The sequence below is a fragment of the Carica papaya genome, chromosome 1, assembly GCF_054855325.1.
Source record: "Carica papaya isolate Zhongbai chromosome 1, ASM5485532v1, whole genome shotgun sequence".
NCBI classification, from domain to species: Eukaryota; Viridiplantae; Streptophyta; class Magnoliopsida; order Brassicales; family Caricaceae; genus Carica; species Carica papaya.
The window spans coordinates 28,568,296-28,588,178 of record NC_142309.1 but is presented as its reverse complement, the minus strand read 5'-3'; the positions used below and the strand labels follow the sequence as shown (position 1 = coordinate 28,588,178).

The window sequence follows — 19,883 nt, the reverse complement described above, 5'->3', positions numbered from 1 at the left end:
CAATCACACATACACATATATATATATATATACATATGAACTTTTTGTATATATGTATAAACTGTTTTTGCTTAAATAGTTATACATATTATAAAGAGTTATATTTATAAAAACAGTACATACAAAAGATTTCGTTTTTATGTAAACAGTTTTATTATACAGTTATATATATTGTTGTCAAAAGTATAATATATATGTATATAAGAGAAAAGTTACCAAAAACGATTTAGGCTCTAGCCAATTAAATCAAAGAAGCTTTTAGTTTCTGCAAGTAAAGCTACAGATTATAGCTCAATTTGCAAATACTCCAACTAAATGTAAAAGAAAAATCTGCATATACAAATTATTTTCCAAAATCATGGTATAAATTAAAAAATATGGTGAACTGGCCAAAATGTTGACCAATGTTTATTCCAATGATCCTAAGCCCTTGAAATGTTCTAATACAAGATGATACAAAAGAAAACCTACCTCTTTGAGGCGAATGAATGTTTCAATATCCACAATAGCATACGGCCAAATTGAAGCGCCTTCCTTCCTTCCCTCACCAAAATAGCACCTGAGGCACAGGGACTGTAACCCTGAAACTGGATCTAATTTTTAACTAAGATTAAACCCAGGAAAGAAACGAGGATACATTCAAACTATGGGGTAAATTTCTTTTTCTATAAATCAATGTTGGATTTAGTTCTTTTGATGAGAATTATAGCCAGAATTCTCCACTCTACAGCTTATGGCCTGTGAACAAAAGAATCTCTGGGCTGATTTGTTACATTTCCTACATCTATGTTGCCTGTCCCACCTTTTGTATTGTTTCCAGTGCTTCCCAATCCGTTCCGTATCCACGGAGGCACTCTCCACTTCTGCTGCCTGAAGTACCTCCTTCCCAGGTCCTGAGAGGATCCTCTCATTCGCTTAAATGCTCTTCGAGTGTTGACACCTGGAGCATCTACATCTCCTTGGTAGGTAACAGCTGTGCTTGTCCTGTTATCCACAAGACAAGTTGGAGGTCCGCAACTTAGCCATTGTCCACCTTCTTTATGTTCATTGATTGTCACAGAGTTAACAGCACAAGAAGCTGAAGGCTCTTTCTTCCCAGGAGGAAATGGGGGTAAAGGAGGAAAGGGATGAAAAGGCATGCCTGGAGCAACAGCCCAACTCCCTGAAATTTCAGTATGCGGTGAGCCAAACTGCTGCATAACAGTCAATGGAATTCCATATGAGACAGAAAAACGGGAGTTAAATTTCTTTTGTGGATGCACAACAACCACATCCGGTGGACACTTAAGGTAGGAAAGATTAGCAGATGAAACTGGAGGTGGGTTAGAAGGAGCAGAAAATCCAGGTGGGATATCCTCCTGCATATTCTGCCTTCCATTGTCAGAAATAATAGGTTCATCTTGTTGACAGCAGTTCTGATGACAGCTGGGTCCATCCTTCTCAACTCGGCTCACATTGGCTAGCCGACTGTGTACTGCCTCACTTGAAACTGTTAACTGGTTGGATGCAATTTGCTGAGGCAACCCTGACTCAATCTTACGTTCCTTGCCCTGAGGAGAACTTGAATCTGGGTTTTTCTCCGCTGGTTGATCCCATCGGCTTTTACGCTTTCGTACTTTGGTACCATTGCTTTGGCAAGCACTGACACAAGACTCGGGAAAGATATCATGAACGGGAGCACTAACAACAGAAGTTATAGCCTTTATTTGCATGATGCAGTCTATTGCTTCTGTAGGCCTTACACCCTGATCCTGCCAATGATTATGAGATGCTGAAACCCTGCTGTAATTTGGAGCTCTGTGAAGTTCCATTCTGCCTTCATCTCTGTCCATGTAAGCATGTTTTCTAAAAGCTCTTGGAATCCATCTGTCTCGAAAGTTCCTTGCAATTTGATGAACCTGGCTCCAAATAAGTATATTATAACTCAGATCTTTAGGCAATAAAATGCATTCAGTAATCACCTTAAAAAATAGAGGAAAAGAAGGCATGAAGTACTTAACAAAAAAAAAATCGAAGCAAATTCCTAGGCAATACATTTTTTCACCCTTTTTCTGCAAAGAATCCAATATGATACTTCAAACTTAAAAGAAAAATCATCAAAAGATGGATAAGTACCTGTTTGTCATCATGCTCTGTCAGTGACAAGATTGAATCTGTAAAGCTGCATGGAGAAAAAACTTTTCAGGAATGTGTCTAAACCCTATATATAGAACTATATATATATAGGAATGTGCACACACTATAAGATCCTTTGTAAACGTTTGCTGACTCTTTGCGCAGAGTGCTATGCTGTTTCATAGGAAAGGTATTTTCAAAGACAGCATCTATTCCATTTCCCCACATCCAGGAAATCAAAATGAAAAAGAAACGGAAAACCCATCCAAGAAATTAAAATGAAAAGAAAAAAGAAGGAAAACAAAGAGAAAAAGAAAAGTTGGGTAATTAATCTAACCTCTCCATTCCAGGACAAGGAGGACCTCCACTAATATGCTCCAATTTAATTATCTCGCCCAATGCCAAGTACTCTAAAACCTGAAGAAAATACAGTTAGTCATATCCTCTGAATATTAAAAAGTAAATAATTTCCTAGGGAAAGTTTGCATGATCATTTGCAAAGATCCCAGCCAGCAAGCTCCAATTCAGCCCCTAATTCCAACCAACACAATTAACTTCCCAGGAAATCTATCTTACATTCTTCAATTGACTATTTAGAGATAATCAACCTTGTGCACAACACCGATGGAATATAAACTAAGTGAATAATGGATTTACATTCCTACTGCAACGATTGTTACAGTTATACGATTCAATAAACCATGGATACAGACACATGAAGTTGCATGCATCTGCACAGGCACGCTTAAGGCAAAATGACTAACATCCATCCATATTGCATCCTGACACATGAAAATCTGAACTATATGTAAAAAATTTATAATAGTTATTAGCAAAATGAATTTGTCTCAGTATGCCACCAACCAAACATAAAAGGTTGAGGAGATGACCAAATACAGAAGTAGCAACATAATAGAAGAGCCTATGCTATAATCTAAAAAAATTCCACGTAACAATCTTCTGAAAGTGTTGCTATATCCATTCACTCACAGCATAACAGGGAGTTTACCAATATACTTTGAACTTTTGTCATGGCAAATATGAAGTTTTCTAAGCAAAAACTTTTCAGACTTTTTATTACAAGTTGATAGTTAAAATATCAAGACTTTGAACAGATGTAGCGATGAGCATGTGATCTAACACAAGGTGTGTTTATGCTACCATAAGTTTCATTCGCCGTCACTTTTGCGCAATTCTACAGAAACCACTTACCTTTCATATATCAGGAGCATTGGGTGACCTATCTAACTTACTTTGGGATGATATGCAACTAGGTTCCTTGAAAGGGGCACCAAATTTTTACATGTGATGATTGAAGAACTGGAAACCAAAAAACTTAAAAGCAACCCAACAGCAACTGAGAATCATACTGTACTCAAATATAAAAAACTTCCAAGTAATGCACCTTTAGAAGCTTCCGAAGTATCGGGATCTTTTTGAAATCCCTTCTGTACTGCTTCATCATATTGTGTAGCATCCTCAGACCTGGAATCCAAGCAATAGTTGTCCTTTAATGTAAATGAGGCAAATACTAAAAATACACTCATTGGTTTAAAAAAAGGAAGGAGTTGATTTAGTGCTAACGATTAAAGTGAAAAATCATACCATTTTTGTTGATTATATCAGTCAGTACAACTCGGGATTTTGTTTTCAAAAGTGCATCAAGGATCATTGAAAGATCTCGATTGCTGCAAGATAAATATGCTAATCAAATCAGAAATTAATAGACAGGTAATATGAGTATAGCATGGTTGACCAATGTATAATGGTATCCATGAACTACAACCAAGGGAAAAATCTCACACAACCTTTGAATTGCTTCGCGGCTGCCACTATCCCCAGAGGCTGCAGTGAGAAGCAGAAGCTTCAAGTAGCCTTTAGGAGCCTCCTGTTTTACGAACAAAACACATGAGAAGCATGGAATGTTGATTCACAGACAAGACATAAAAGCCAGTCAAAATACAAGAAAGACAAGAGTTATACTGATACTGGATAGAGCAAATGAAATGACAGAAGGCCTTGGCAATAGCCATATAGAGCAGGACAATAACAAAATGAAAAATCTGGAGATAGTCGAAGCACCAAATACACTAGAATTTCCTCTAATATAAGAAACATCAAGTTTTGTCCTGAATTTCAAGGTTACACAGGCACATCCTGCTATATACAGAAAATGATGAAAGAACAACAAAACCAAACAGAAGACGTAGTAAAAGGCGGAAACTTGTGACAATATTGCCTCTTTTGCTAGATTAATGATTATTGAACCAACACCATTTTTCTCCCTTGTTTATTAGACCCAACCTAGATAACTACCTGGGGAAAATATTAAGTTGTTACTTACTTTCCGTTTGCTAATTCCTCCATCGGCATCCAGAAGCTCATTGAGTTTCTCTTCAACTGCAATTATTAGAACACATTTACCACCATGGATAATAACCTTGTGATATTTTAGTTCTCAAAGAAATCAATTAATTTACACTAACCTGTTTCAACATGGCCACCAGAAGAACCTTCAATTGATTTTCTGGGTTTTAAAGGTATCACTTGGGATTTGTTGCTCATCATCACCTGAACTTTGTTTTTGTCAGTAGAATTACTGCTACTACTTTTTCCTTTCTTAACAGAACCAGATGATCTAGAAGTTTTCAGACGAGGATGTGATTTTGGCAAAACTCGCTTGTCTTCAAATGCTGATGTCTTGGACTTTTTGCTAGCATCAATTTCATCAGATGACGATTTGCTAAGCATCGAACTGGGACAAGAAACCTCAAACGCATGAGTAGGACATGAAAGTCTGTTTGTTTTCTCGACATCCATCAAAATTCCATGCTGATCGGCAGCACCTATGGGTTTGCTTGTTACATCTTCTGTCGGCAGGGAAACTTCTTCCAGTTGAGTAGGTGATTTAAGTTTTCCCTGTGAATCCTCCAATTCCACAGAACTTAGCAATTGGGAACTGGCAGATGCAGATCGATCTATAGAATCCTCAATTCCTGTGGTATTATCCACTTGTTGAACAGTAGTTCTGGAATTAAACATTTTCTCACTCTCTTTTCTAATGTTAACTGTCACTTGCAATTCAGCACCATCAGGAGAATGGGTTCTAGATATTGGTCTCCTCAGTGAATCTCTACGTTGATCATCTTCAAGCATTACAGGTTCAGGATATTCTTCATCAGAATCACCTTGAACAATTACTTCAGAATTGAGTGGATCACCACCTATGTAACCCCGACAATGTGGGGAATCACAGTAGCATTTTTTGGCAGCAGCCCCAAATACCCTTACATAGTTGTAGTCAAATGTTATCTCTTGTCTCTGTGGAAACAAACACAAGATTTTATACAAAATCAAGATAAATAATTGATTCATCAAAATCAAAAAGAAAAAGGTCACACATCATAAAATAATTGGCCTCCAGAAGGCAAAGGTATAGAATGACGTATCAGAACATTGAAAAGAGTACTCTATACACATCAATATTAGAGGTATTTCTTTGTTGGACTTTGTCCATGTTTTGTGTTGACGTTCTAACCTGATAGATGTCAAAGTGTGTTCATTATTGAGAAAAATCTGTTTAGAGTTTAACTAGATAATCAGTTAAGTTCAGGAATTTACACATGACTACAAAAATGATTACTCTGTTAACATAACATAAGCAAAGCAAGAAATATCTCTTTTCACCTTAAAAAGAAAACCAAAAAAAGACTAATAAAAAGCCTACCACACTATTTTTCAAAAACAAAGCCTAACATCAGCATCAACAATGAAAAGTCCATACTTAAATGGGCAATTGACGCCCAAAGCTGATAAAACAAAGAAAAGTAGCTTCTGTGGAAGTTTGGTCACAGGTGAGATAGATTCAATCAAGCATCTTAAAGCAGCCTCTCTTTGTCTCTTTATCCCACAAAGGAAGAAGGAAATCACCATTAGAGATTTATGTAGTGGTCAATAAAAGATTTAAAACCCTCCTTTCTTTCAATCACAATTTTCACATATAAAAAAGATTAAATTATTCTGATTTTCTTTTTCATTTCTCATCATTTTTATTTGAAGATTAAAATCGACAATATTATACTAGAGTTCGTATCTTGTTAATATTTTTCTTGTTACAGTAAACTTTTAAGAGAAAAAGAAGTATAGTTAACTGGCACCAAAAGGGTCGCTACTCGTTACATTAGAACTTTAAAAAGGACAAAAAGTTAAATGTCCTCAGGTTCCATAAGTCCTTTTCTTTTAAATAAAAAATGAAATATGCCACTAAGTACAAGCAACTAGAGGGTATCAGTTCATGTATAAAATTATTTACATGTCAATTAAAATATCAATAACGTCCCCAAAATCCTCTAAAAAATACAGAAGATGACCTATTACTAAAATACCCAGAGTGTGGAATACCTGTTTTTAACCCTATCTATATCCTTCTCCACTCCCTCAAAAATCTTCTTGTTTCTTTCTTTCACAAAGAATAGCAAGGGGAATGGGGGAACAGGTGATTTCACACCCTACCTTTTTATGAATCATCTTCTATATTCTTTGAAGGATTTAAGGTCTCATGTGGCCCTCATTCCTATTGCTATTTTTTTTTTGGTTGTGTAAAGAAAGAAACAGGAGGACTTTTGAGGTGATCGAGGAGGACATAGATAAGGTTAGAAACAGGTGGTTTCAGATCCTAGGTTTTTTAGTTATGGATCATCCTCTATATTCTTTGGAGAATTTTCAGGACGTTATCAACTTTTTTATTGACATAAATAATTTTATATACAGGTTATACTCTCTTAGTGCTTGTATCTAATGACATATACCACATCTTTATTTCAAAAAAGAAATCTCCCCTGCCTTTCTACAAAGATAACAACCATTTACCACAATCTTGCATCTCCTTATTAGCTAGTTGATAGTGAGAATTCAACCTCGCCCAGCCTCCCAAGTAAAGAAGGCCACTCCGAGAGAGGCATTTACTTTCCAGATTTCCCGATAAGGGAACTTGGTCTCAATGAGGTTAGTCTTGGTCCAAAAATTGTAGAAAGACCTAACCGTGAAAATCCTTGCAAAGTTGGCTCCAAACCAGTTGGTCATTACCCCCATTCAAAAATACAGAGGCAAGTGAATTGAGGAGAGTTTCATATTAATCAACTTCTCAGTCGTTTAGGTTCCTTATTACCTCCACATACCATTCCCTTGCCCCCCCCCCCAGCGCTTACATCAATGAACTTCACACTTTTCTTAGAAAAAAAAAAAGAAAAAGCTTGTTCTCATCTCATTGCTAACATTCCACCTGATGTATTCCTGAAAAGTATGCCTTCTGATGCTTTTTTTTTTCCACAACCCCTTCCTATGTGGTCATCTCTCTCGTGTACCAACCTCCATCTGTTTTATCAAATTTCGCCCCTCTATCACCCTCTTCCAATAGAATGCCATTTTCTACCATGAACCACCAAATCTACTTTCCTTGGAGAGTCTGGTTTATCTCTACAACAGATCTCAAACCCATACCACCTTGATGCAATGGTCTTTTCACCTCTTCCTATGCCACCAAATGGCATTTTCTTTACTCTTTAGAGTTGCCCAAAAGAAATCTACATCGGATAGCTTCTATTTCTTGGCAACACTCACAAAGATAGTCATAAGGGACATGTAATAAACAGGAAGATTAACCAAAGCGCTTTTAATGAGAGTTAGACGCCCACCTTTGGACAGTAGGTTGGGTAGGTCCTAGTCATGTGTAATCAAAATCCTTGATAACAAAATAGTTACAGAACAAAAACAAGTATTTCATCTCCTATCAAAAGGAGCGCAAATGCCCTCAAAAACTCTTCTATTCCTCTCTTTCCATATAACCCAAAAATTAGAGATGGGAATAAGAGTACAAGACATTTATCTTAGATCTAAAAATTTTGACCTCAAAAATCTCATACACAAGCAGAACTGGAACAGCCTGGTGCCGCAGGATGCCTGACCTTCTAGCATCCCAGAACCAAAGGAAGAGAAGGTTTGGGGACTCCCTCTTTAGGGCACAAAAGCGAGTCATTGAAAATAATTTTCCCCTTCTTCATAAGCTGTACATAGTTAGAATTCTGCACTGAGCTGCTTCTCACACAAAAAAAAAAAAAAAGCAATCCAAGGGGCTTTACTCTTCTGTATCTGCTTCCTGGGGAAATTGAGGTGTTTGGCAGCTTATTTCTGATCAACAGGAGTTTATAAGTCTTCTAATAACTTTTTAAAATTTTTAACATGTTTAATCAATAACTAAAAACTTGTAAACTAGACAATCTAACACTCTTATAAAAGCATTTTTTCAGAAAATTGTTGACAACTTTTATTTTAGGACCTTATAAGCTCTATAAAAGAACATATCCTTTTACCAACTGAATGACCAAATTACCTCTTACCAATTTGTAAATTCTAACACATATCCTTACAAATTACAATGTTTTGTTGCCTTTTCTATTCCTTCCTCGATCCTCCACTATAGGCCAAATTACCTCTTAAGTAACTAATAACCAATATGTTTATGATTTTACTTTGTCAAATAATATATATTCCAAAATTATTATCAATATATAATTAGTTCAACTCAAATAATTAAGTATCAGCATAAAATAAAGAAATGAAAATAATATTTCGCTCTTACACAACATGCAAGCATACCTTTTTGATATCTTTTAGTGCAAATATCCCTATACAAATTTCTCCATTCACCATCCACTGCACCACAAAATGCAAAATTTTGTAGTTTATAAAAGAGGAGAGAAGTTAAACTTCCAGGAAATCGAAGCTTAAGCAAATTGGCACATTTAGAAAGCGTCATAACTACATTAACAAATAAATGAATTAAATGAATTATTTCTATGTACTGTTACTCTTCTGTTTGCCTTTCCTATCTTTTGATAAAAAGAAGAAATATTATTAAGAAGGCAAGAAGAAATTACAAAAAGAGAAAGGTCACATATGAGAAGAACAAAAACAATGTCATGAAATAACCAATGCAAAGCACACAGATTAAGGTAAAATTGTTGAGAAAGAAAGGAAACAAAGAACATTAACATGGCCCAGTGATGTGCCTACTCCATAGTGCCACCTGTCTGATCTTTTACCATACGAAGAACTGCATCTTACAACTAAAATTCTTCCTACATATAGAGAAAAGGAGAAAGTAAATTCCACAAAATAACAAAAAACAGAACTTTTGCCTCAAAATTATTGTACTGTACCACCCCAACCAATCGCGCATTGAGATAGTGATAATTCATCATCACTTTGGGAAGGTTGGGAGCCTATTTTAAAATCAAAATACTCCTTTTTTTTTAAATATTAAAATCCCCTGAATATAAGCCACAATTCAACAAAGAAAATCAGAAAACAAAAAGAGGAAGAACAGGCCTCAATAAGAATAGACATATTTCCAAGAAACTGTGTGCCTTAGCCCACAAAGATGCTGAAAGTACCACCCACAAAGACGTCTAACTGTACTGACCAAATTCTCCACAAGGTCTCCTAAAATCATCTCCACTCAAGAGAGAATGACCTTTTAACAAAATTATACAAGGTGTAAACTATAAATATTCACTTCTATCAAAAGGAGAGAAGTTTCCCTCAAAAACTCTTCCATTTCTCTCTTTCTAGAAAACCCAGAAGACAGCCAAAGTATTGCCCCTTGTATTCATCAGAAAACTTTATGACAAGTTTCATAAAAAATTATCAAAATGCTCTTTTCACAAAAGTAAACTTTGTTTTTTTTCTCTCTTCCCCCTTCTCTCTCTGCTGCTCCATTTAATGCTTTGTCCACTGCCATTGAACCATAACAGGCAGGAGTTATGCAAACGCTATCCAGATGGTGCAATTCCATGTCCAGACTTAATCATCTCTCAGCCAACCAGCCATTCTATGGCCAACTTCAGTTGAAACAAATATTTTGCGGCTAGTAATGACCAAACCCAACACTTACGCAATTCGACTCAATTTGATTGAGATCAACCAAGATGACAGTATAGGCCGGTCTTCGCACATGGGTGACTGTAATCTCCATGGATATATATATATATATATATATATATATATGATATTCCTTGATAAAAACCAAGGGCAAAACTGAAAGAAATGGTTGAAAGCAATTTTGGCTATGCACCACTGGAATAGCTATGGCCCCATTCCCCAAAGAAATAGTTACCCCAGATCCTAAAGATGAACCAAGAAAGTGTCATAACAACCAAGGATCTGGAACAACTATTTCACATTCACATTTTTTATAAAAATTAAGTGGATTATAAGACAGTTGTCACATCAAGCAAAATCCTTGATGGTTGAGACAGCCGAAGGTGATAATTAAAATCAAGCCATGAAAAATGATCGCCTACTTGATTACCATCAGCTTTTGGCACCAATGATAATCATAAACCACCTCCAAATAATCTTACCTTTGTACTTCAACAAATGAAGAGCCCACAGAAAGAAGTCTGCTTAAGGCATATGTAGAAGGGAGAAAAACAACAGAAAAAAACTTATCTTAATTTTGTTGTTCAACCAATAAAAGGCCCATAGAATAGGTGTATCCTTTAAAAAGATATAGAATGAATAAGAAGAACAGAAAATAATTCCACCTAAAATGGTTCCATCCGAGCATGGAGAAAATTTGAAGTCATCTAGAGTGTCAAGCAGAACGTGACAAAAAAAACAACACAAAACAAAAATCTAATTGTAATATTTAAACTGTAAGAAATATATGTTTTCAAGAATATCACCTTTTCAGTACGGCAGTTAGGTTCACAACTATGATTAATAAAACGCCCAAAATTCCCTTTGGCACCAGCATCTATTACCTGAAGGAGTTGAAAGTGTTAATAATAAATAAATTAATATGCACTGATGATACTGAAACAAACTTGCAATACTGAATTGTAATGAACAAAGCAGCACAAAATAAGGAGATACATGTTGAAACTAAGGAACACAATACTAAAACTTCAGAAAAAATTGTGAGAGACAATGGCAAAGGGCAAAATTAAAGCAAACATGTTATAAAGTCAAATATCAAATTTGGATTGGAAAACCTAATTTGGATAGTCTCTCTCTTTCCCTTGTTTTTTCAATTAAAAAAAAGAAAAAATATTACTAGAGAGAAAAAATGCGGCTTTTCAATACAACATCCTTGGACCTGGGGACTATCAGGAATAATAATCCTCCTCCTATCGTCTCTCTTCTCTGTAAGGACTAGGAACTTTCCACTCCTGGTCTCCCCCCGAGCCACCCACAGTGAGTGCTTGGACCCTAACATGCTCCTACCCAGGAACCTCTTCCTTATTCCCAATATAAGGCTGTTCACCAGCCATTCTACCTCCTCAGCCCAGAAGATGATGGAGACATGAAAACCATTCCCGTTCCAGCACACTTTTAGTCCCTCCACCTTCCTTCCCTTATCACAAAGTCAAAGGACTTCCCTTTCCACAACCACGAATTTCATGGCTATGGAACTCGCCATGGAAGTCCTTGCTTTCTGGCGAGGCATCTAGAAAGCTCGTGATTTCTCTCTTTCTTTCTCTAGGATTCTCTCTCTCATTCTCTCTCTAGGTCCTTCTAATATTTCCTCCAGATATACATATTTACTAGAGAATATAGCTCTAACTATTACTTCTATAACCTTTATAGCAGAACTTTATAAGTGAAAGAAGTTTAAAACACTTTTCTAAGAGACCTCAAAATCTACTAATACTAAATGGAAGATGCCCAGAAAATTGTCCTTAAAAAGTCCACACACTGTATAAAATTTTTATATACCAGATATCAAATGGTGCTAAACCACTATATATTACTTGTTACAGATTGAATTCATAAAATACACACACAAACAAAAGAAGACCACTCAAGTTAAAATGAAAAAAAAAAAGCAAGGAAGTATACAAACCTCACTGCCATTCAATGTCATGAAGTAAAAATGCTTCTCACCCTTAGCAGCATACTCCTTTTGTCTTGCCTCATAAGCTTGCATATCAAGGACCTGTTTTTTTTTTAAAAAAAAAAAAGTAACAAAGGAAATGTCTTATCCACAATGTGCCAAGGGGGTGCTATCAATGTACACGTGGATTTACATCAGTTACACAGGAAAATAATATATAAGTTCTCATCATCCTGATGTGGCCATATTTTGAATCAGGTATTCTTTTTAATCATCGACTTATGTGCAACATATGTCTAAAAAGTTACACACAAAAAAGGAACTATATTTTGGTAGGCCCACAACAAAATCTCTTGTCTTCCTCAGCCCAACATCTCACCTAAAAATGGAGATTGTAAGAAATAAATTGCACTTCGCTTCAGCCATAAAGCACTCTAAGGTTTTAGAGTATCAGTACAGTAAAGACAAAAGTTCTGATAAAAGAAACACTATCCTGCTCCCTGCAGCATTTGTTTGCATTTATTTTTTTTAAAAAAACATTTGTTTGCATGATGAGTATTAGGAGCAAATCCAACAGAATATGTTAAAGAGGTGTAATACTAACTAGATTTTTGCCAGGCTTATTTTGATTTCTCATAATTAGTATATCTGCGTGCATCATTTTTTGTTGGGGAAAAAAGAAACACAGATACATGTGGATAAAGAAGAAAATCACACAACAACAGCATAATTCTTGAAAATAAAATTTTTTTATAATGAAAATAATTCTTTAATAGAGTTAAATCCTCCACAATGGAAATTCTAAATTTAATTGAAGAAAAACAAAAAATTCTAAGAGCATAAGACTAGGCACCCAATTATTCATTCTCTTAACATTTCTAAAAATGAGACACGGTAGGCTTTTCTTTTAAGCTACAACACCATACTTATTTTTATTACTCATTACAGGTTATTTCTTCTACAAAAAAAGAAAAAGGATTCCTATTAAAGTTATGCATACATAGATATTGAAAGTGCATATCCACCATAACAATCATGCCACTACGAGATAAATTCCATCACTTATCTTTAACAGATTGAAATCTTGATTTTCATAATTCTAACTTCAGTAGAAGAAAGAAAGTAAATGTTTGGCACTGAATCCTCTCAAAATTCTAAGAATTATTTTCACCTTTGACTTCAAAGTAAAATATAGAAACTGATGGTCTAACTTAGGATGTGATACAGCAGAATAAACTTAGGATGTGATACAGAAGAATATGGTTTTAAATGACAGGAAAATTAGAGAAAAAAAATCAATCCAATCCACAATCACAAGAATTGGGAACAACAACCACAATCAAAGGGTTGTCACAACCACAATCACAGGACTATCAGGCACACTCATTCAATGAGAGATAATGCATTTTATTCATAAGTAGTCTTTCATAGGGTGTGTGCGATGACTAGAATCCTTAAATAGGAAAACAACAACAAAATAAGACTACTAACTAAATAAGAAATAAAACCATAACCAACCATTAAACTAAAAGAAAGATGTGCAGAAATATAATAATCATGGTAGTAATCGCGTATAAGAAAAGACTATGCTTGATTGTCAGGCATCAACTTACCTCTCCTACATATTCAATAAGGAACTGTCCTCTACATATATCCTCAAGCACCCTCAGCCCGTAACCCTTCTTACCAGTTTTGAACCACTCCATTTTTGGATATTTCCGCTGCTGGAACTGCAAACAGCAATGTAAACACATTTTTTTCCAAAAAAATAAACTTAGCATTTACAAGAAATACCACAGGAAATATATTTAATGTACCTGCTGATTTGAACAAATATCACCACATGGGCAGGTGTCTTTAACACATTCAATGTTAAGTATCCGATTCAGGCACTCATCTCCGCAACCCAAACCACCATCAGGTGGTGGTTTGCAATGGCAAACCATTATCTGCTTATCAACCATGATTGAATGTCAATTCCTAAATTGATGTAGCCACAAACAAAATTTCTTCACAAATGAAAACAACATTAACAAGATGCGTATAAAACACTGTAGAGAAACATAGTGAAACTATGAAACACAACTTTATGCGAAAAAATGGAAAGATAAGAGTAAAAACACCCAGTTCCCTTAATAACAATGATATTGGTGAAAGCCCCTCCCTCATTTGTGCCTTGTGAATGAGGTTTGTTTTTTAATTAACAAAAAACTATCAAAGCTTCCTAACATCATTAAAATACTGTCTCAATTGACAAGTTGTGGCCTACACATTCGTAGAATGGACTCTATGTGAATTTTGTCTACCTTCTATTTTCTCTTTTTCTTTAAATTTTGAAAAGAAAATGCATCGGCCAATAACCCCATTGCTATTTAATAAATTTGCAATATTACAATGATGGCAAGTGTAATGCATACCAAGCTTATAATACCATAGTAAAGCTTAAAATGAAATTACACCTCATCAATGGTTTGCTTTCTACGGCTACGGTGAAGAAACTGATTGCTATTAATACCCTTAAACCTTGCCTTTTGTGGAACTGCGATGCATTAAAGACAGAAATACTGCATCAGAGCTTGGAGAATGGAAGCACCCTTAGTAAGCCAATCAATTTGAAGGTTGAATTCAATCAACTGTTTCTAACAAAAAGAGATGTTCCTAACAAATACCATCTACCTGGTAAGAGCCCATATTCCAATCCCTTCTGCACCCCTTTGTGATTCAAATGAGCATCATATGCATCTTCGTCAGCATCTGATATGCCCAACTCATAATTAATGTCTGCATTAGACTTCTCTTGGGGGATTGAGCAACCAGCAAAAGCTTTATCCAAGTTATCCTCACAGATCCTTTGAGAAAATCACAAAAATATTTTTGATTAAAGGCAATACATTTACATTCAAGAAGGAAATTTTTATACTACCATAATCTTAGGTGATTGGTAATAGAAGCAAGGCAAGCCTTCATAAAGTAAAAGATAAAAACATGACAAGGGGAGAGGGCAGATATAGGAGAAGATCTCTTCTCTTCCCTATTTCTTTTGGATGTGATGGAACCCATCATTGCGTCAACAACCATGCAAATTTGACCGTTAAAACCAGAGAACAGAACAAGAAGAACACCAACATTGTATGATTTGATACAAACAGAAGATAGACATAAAGAGAAATGCAGATCACATAAAAATAACTCTTATCATCAAAGTGGTATCATAATGCCAAGCCCATAGTCATATGGATATGACTATTTTCCCCATCATATCAAAGTTGCACAAATGAATATGGAATAAAATCTGCTTAAACAAGTTATCCAACAGCTTTTACACAAGGCATATTTGTGATAACAAATAAGATATAGGAAGATACTGTACCATCGACATTTCCCATCAATTATCTTTGCAAGGGAAACAGTAATCCGCCGCCATTTGTGACAATCATCACACCGAACCCAAGCACTATCAGAGGTATTATGTTGCTCGTCTGCACCACCTGATACTATATTCAGATTGGCTACATCTTCAGAGGTGACTATGCTGCATGTATTATATTTTCCAGTATCACCTGATAGGTAACAACCTACAACACAACTTGTGGAATCAGAAAAGATGATTCACCAGGTTTCCCAAGCTCAAATACACTGACAGATTAAAAAAGAAAAGGATTACAAAATTTGAAAAAAAAAAATTCTTTCCTGTTTTCTGTCCAGGAGGGTGGTTGTGAAGGGGATTCCCATACCTGTCTCTGCATCACATCCAACTCTGTCCATGGCTTGGTAACATGCATCCTTCTCCTTGACTTTGCTCTTAGTAATTGATTTTCGCTGGTATACTTTCTCTCCCGAAACAGTTCCTCTTTGACTCTTTGTAGATTTTAAACTTTTAGAAAGGCAATGACCCTTGGATTTACTGGAAGAGAATCCCTTGGATTCATCACAAGAAAAGAAATCTCTGGAACTCTTCGATTCTGTGGAATGTCTATCAACACCTGTACTGCAAGATATTTTAGCTTCAAGACAAGTCTCCACTTTCACGGCCTCGCCAGAAATTCCAAGTTGAACCTCCCTCAACAGAGGCATTGGTTCAGTAGAAAGTTCCTCACTACTAGATGTCTTACTCGAATGCTTTGCACATGAGGAGGAAGAAAGAATCTCAGAGTGACAAAAGCTATCTATTTTCTGCCTGCCTGGAAGGTTATTTGACTGTTTACCATTGAGGATGGCAGTGCCGGCTGATCTATCTTCCATGACAAAGCTACCTGAACCAGAGGGTTTATCTTTCTTCTTTCCCTTCTTCTTTCCTTTCTTTCCACTCATAATCTCTGCAGGAGCGTCAAATATTCTGGAAGTACTCAAAGCGGCAGTGCACAATTCTTCCTGACGTCTAGCAGTAATTTGGGCATCAGGGATTGTATTTATAACTTCTGAATCTGGTGAAGTTCCAGAATCCATATATTGGTCCTCCCTTGCTCCTCCAGATGCTTCAGTCACTTTATTAGAAGCAAACACAATACAATCAGCATCTTCAGCTGATTTTCCAGAGAATGTGATGCCCATTAAGTTTCTATTCTCATCTTTGATATCCAGAACAGAACCATCTTGATCTGGATCCATTTGTGCCTTCTCTGGTGCCTTACTAAATTGAAAGTGCTTTTCACTACCCTCCAATTTATCTTCACTATTGTTAGCTAATTTAGGAATTCTAGAACCAGCATCCCTGTACAACTCAATCCCTGAATCATTAACAGAGGCATTAAATGATGATGAGTTTTCAAGCACATGTGGAAATTTAATATTGAGGGTACTTAGACCAGCTTCTTTTCCCACTTTGACCTTAAAACGGAGGCAACTACCTGACACAAAAATTTTTTCGCTTGACCTCTGCAAACTTCCACTTGCCCGATTCTTATTCTGCCTTCTACAACCTTTGCGACTGCAAGACTTCTTTGCTGCTTGGTTTTGAACTTGATTGGATACAAGTTCATTACTCTGACAGAAAACTTGTGTAATATTCTCCAATAGCCCCCAATTATACGAACGAGCTGTTCTGGAGACAGAGCTCCTCTGCTGTCTTGGAGCATTGAAGATAAAATCAGAACTTTCTTTTGAGTGCTGCACTTTTGTTACTCTTCCACAATGCTTGAGACTCCTTTTTGTCTGAGCGTTCTGGCTTAATTTGCTTACCCGACTGCTTCTCCGAGAATACGAAAAGACAGCATCAGGACATTTAGTTTCGGAGAGATGATCAACTGTAGCATTATGTTTCCTTTCAGTGCCTGTCAACTCAAAGCAGTCACCTGTACTGCAAGAACTTACAAAACCCATAACATCCTTTCCAAAAATATCTGGACCATCCAGCTTCAATGAGGAGCCACTGTCCAAAGATACCTCCAGTGAAGTAGAAGCATTTTCCTCTGTAGGTAGCATCTGCATGCAAGTTTCAGCCCTTTGATTGTTGTTATCGTTATTTTTGTCTTGCAAAACCTCTGTAAAGCTCTGTGTAGAGAGACCATCAACATATTTATTATCACTTTGCATAGTCTTCTGGGAAGAGTTACTTGCCAAATCAGCACAATGCAACTTCTCAAAATCCCTCAAGGATGTATTTGAAGGCACCTCTTGAATGAGCGTACCAATGTTACTCTTCGTTTCCACAGGGTCCATAAAATTGTCTGCAGTGAGGACACTGACATTCTTGTCCGCCTTCTCATGATCTTGAAGGTCAAGATTGCTCATGACCTCACCCATATATGATGATTTTGGAGGCATTTCACCACCCTGTGAAAACGATGTCCTATTGCACTTATCAGCTTCAACCTTGCACAGAGCATCATCCTCGCATTCTAAGATGCGGTGCATCCTGCCTGGAACGTTCATTTCCTCTTTCGAAACCATATATAGCACCCCGTTCATAACGGAATATCTGTTGCTCATATCATACTGACTGTCATAATTTCTTGATGACTTATCCACTGAGGTCAATTCTTGGGCCATTTCACGGCCTTGTGATGGCAACAGTTGGCAGGAGTTATCCTTGTCAAACTCAGTCAGAAGATTAACTTTCTCTTTCACATCGCTTAGAACCCCCTTCTCAGATAAACCATTGTTATAATCCTTCTGCTTGTAACATTGAACAGAATCTGTTGGTAAAGCAGCCCTAAATGTCGACTCAAATGGCATTTTGTGGATCTTTGAAGGCAATGATTGTTCACACGTGTCATTCTCTATCCCGGCTAAGACATTAATTGTCGCTTTCGTAATTTGTTGGGCAGGAGAATCACGTTTGTCGTTATTCTCGATCAGGTCATCCTTATAGGGCGAATCCATCACAGATCTGATGCCACGTGGCATTTCAGAAACTGCCTCAGGATCCACGCTTTGTTTATCTAAGAATAACTGATCAATTTCCATTTTAAAACGATCGATCTCAATCTCACTCCCATTTAAACAACCCCCCTGTTCATCATCCACCAAACTCTCTACACTCAAACCAACCTTATTTTCACTATGACCTTCCACCGCATTTTTAGCATGCATAAATGTCTCCCTACCGTCACTGGGGCTTACACAACCAGAATTGTCATCACAAGGAAAACCCAGACACCCATCTGGCTCAGTGACGTTATCTACATTAGTATCAATCAAATTACAACCGACCTCTAAGAAACCCTGCTGCATAGGAAAGGGTTTAGAAAATTCTGAGCATGGACGCTGCTCCGTAGCAGCCTCCTGCACGGGTTCACCAACTGAAGCCAAATTGTCAGAGGAACCCATCCCTGTTTTCTCAATTATTCAACAATCTATATCGCGGCCATTACTGAAAACAAGAGCTGAAGAAGAAGAAATCAATTACAAACCAAATACAGACAATGCACGACCCAATCATCAGTCCCAATGAAAACCCTAGTCTCTGTTTTATTAAGCGTTTTCCTCAATTAAAAAAGAACATCATATAAATTTTTTTCAAAAAGAAAAAAGTACCTGCAATAAAACTCCGGGACGCGTTTAAACCCAGTGAGAAAAACCCTAGAATCGCATTGCCTGCAGAAACAAAAACCCTAATCTCTATCAAAAATTGGCGGGCAAATGCAGATGCCGCAACACATGCAGATAGGCAGATACGAAGATATCGGTCGATGGCAATATCATCAAACACAAAAGGCAAAAGAAATTGATTACAAGAAGAAAAAGAATAGAGGAGAAAGGAATACCCGTAAGCAGAGCGATGAACACAGCAAGCCGTTGAAAAAACGAGGAATTCTTTCGTATTTTAAGTTTATTTTTTATTCGTAAAAGAGGCTGTAACCTATTTTCCTGTTCTTTTCTTTTCTCACTCAATTTCCTGTTGGTATATTATATATAGCGAGGCGAGGGAAAAAGAAATTGAAAAAAAAAAAAAAAAGAGTTTGGTTGTTGGTATTCTGAGAAAAAGGGCAAATACTTTGGACCAGGAAAGCGAAAGGAGAAGGCCACGACCGAAGAGAGAGAGAGAGATACATATATATATATATATATAGAAGAGGATACATATAGTTTTTATGAAATTCAGGCTGATTAAATCCTAACCTGCTTCAGTTTTGTGTTAAAAAGAAAAAGGAAGGAAAGTTACTGCCCACTGATTCGTCATTTGTCGGACAGATGGCATGGATTTTTGTTTTTTTTTTAAAATGAATTTTTTTTTAAATACCCGTGAAAAATTATATATTTTATAATTAAAAAATATATATTTTTAAAATTTTTCTCTTAAATATTTTAAATACATAAAAAAAAAAAAATTGCCCCAAAGCATGTTAGAATTTCCCTAGAGGGAAATGAGATAAAATAAATTCCGATGCCATTTTTTGAAAAAATATACAAGTTTTCAGATTAATAATATAGT

General features: G+C 36.3%; 1 protein-coding gene across 1 annotated transcript; it reads right to left on the bottom strand.

Moving 5' to 3' along the window:
* Nucleotides 1–337: 337 nt before the first annotated feature.
* On the bottom strand, nt 338–19,479 carry EFS (histone-lysine N-methyltransferase). Its single transcript, XM_022046899.2, is given in 20 exon segments — nt 338–749; nt 752–1,898; nt 2,116–2,161; nt 2,453–2,532; nt 3,521–3,600; nt 3,721–3,803; nt 3,924–4,003; nt 4,460–4,515; nt 4,602–5,436; nt 8,770–8,826; nt 10,860–10,937; nt 12,020–12,112; nt 13,624–13,740; nt 13,828–13,959; nt 14,470–14,549; nt 14,687–14,859; nt 15,381–15,585; nt 15,745–18,834; nt 18,986–19,045; nt 19,216–19,479. Coding segments are annotated over 18 exon segments (6,441 nt in total). The 5' UTR covers nt 18,779–18,834; nt 18,986–19,045; nt 19,216–19,479; the 3' UTR covers nt 338–684.
* Nucleotides 19,480–19,883: the final 404 nt, after the last annotated feature.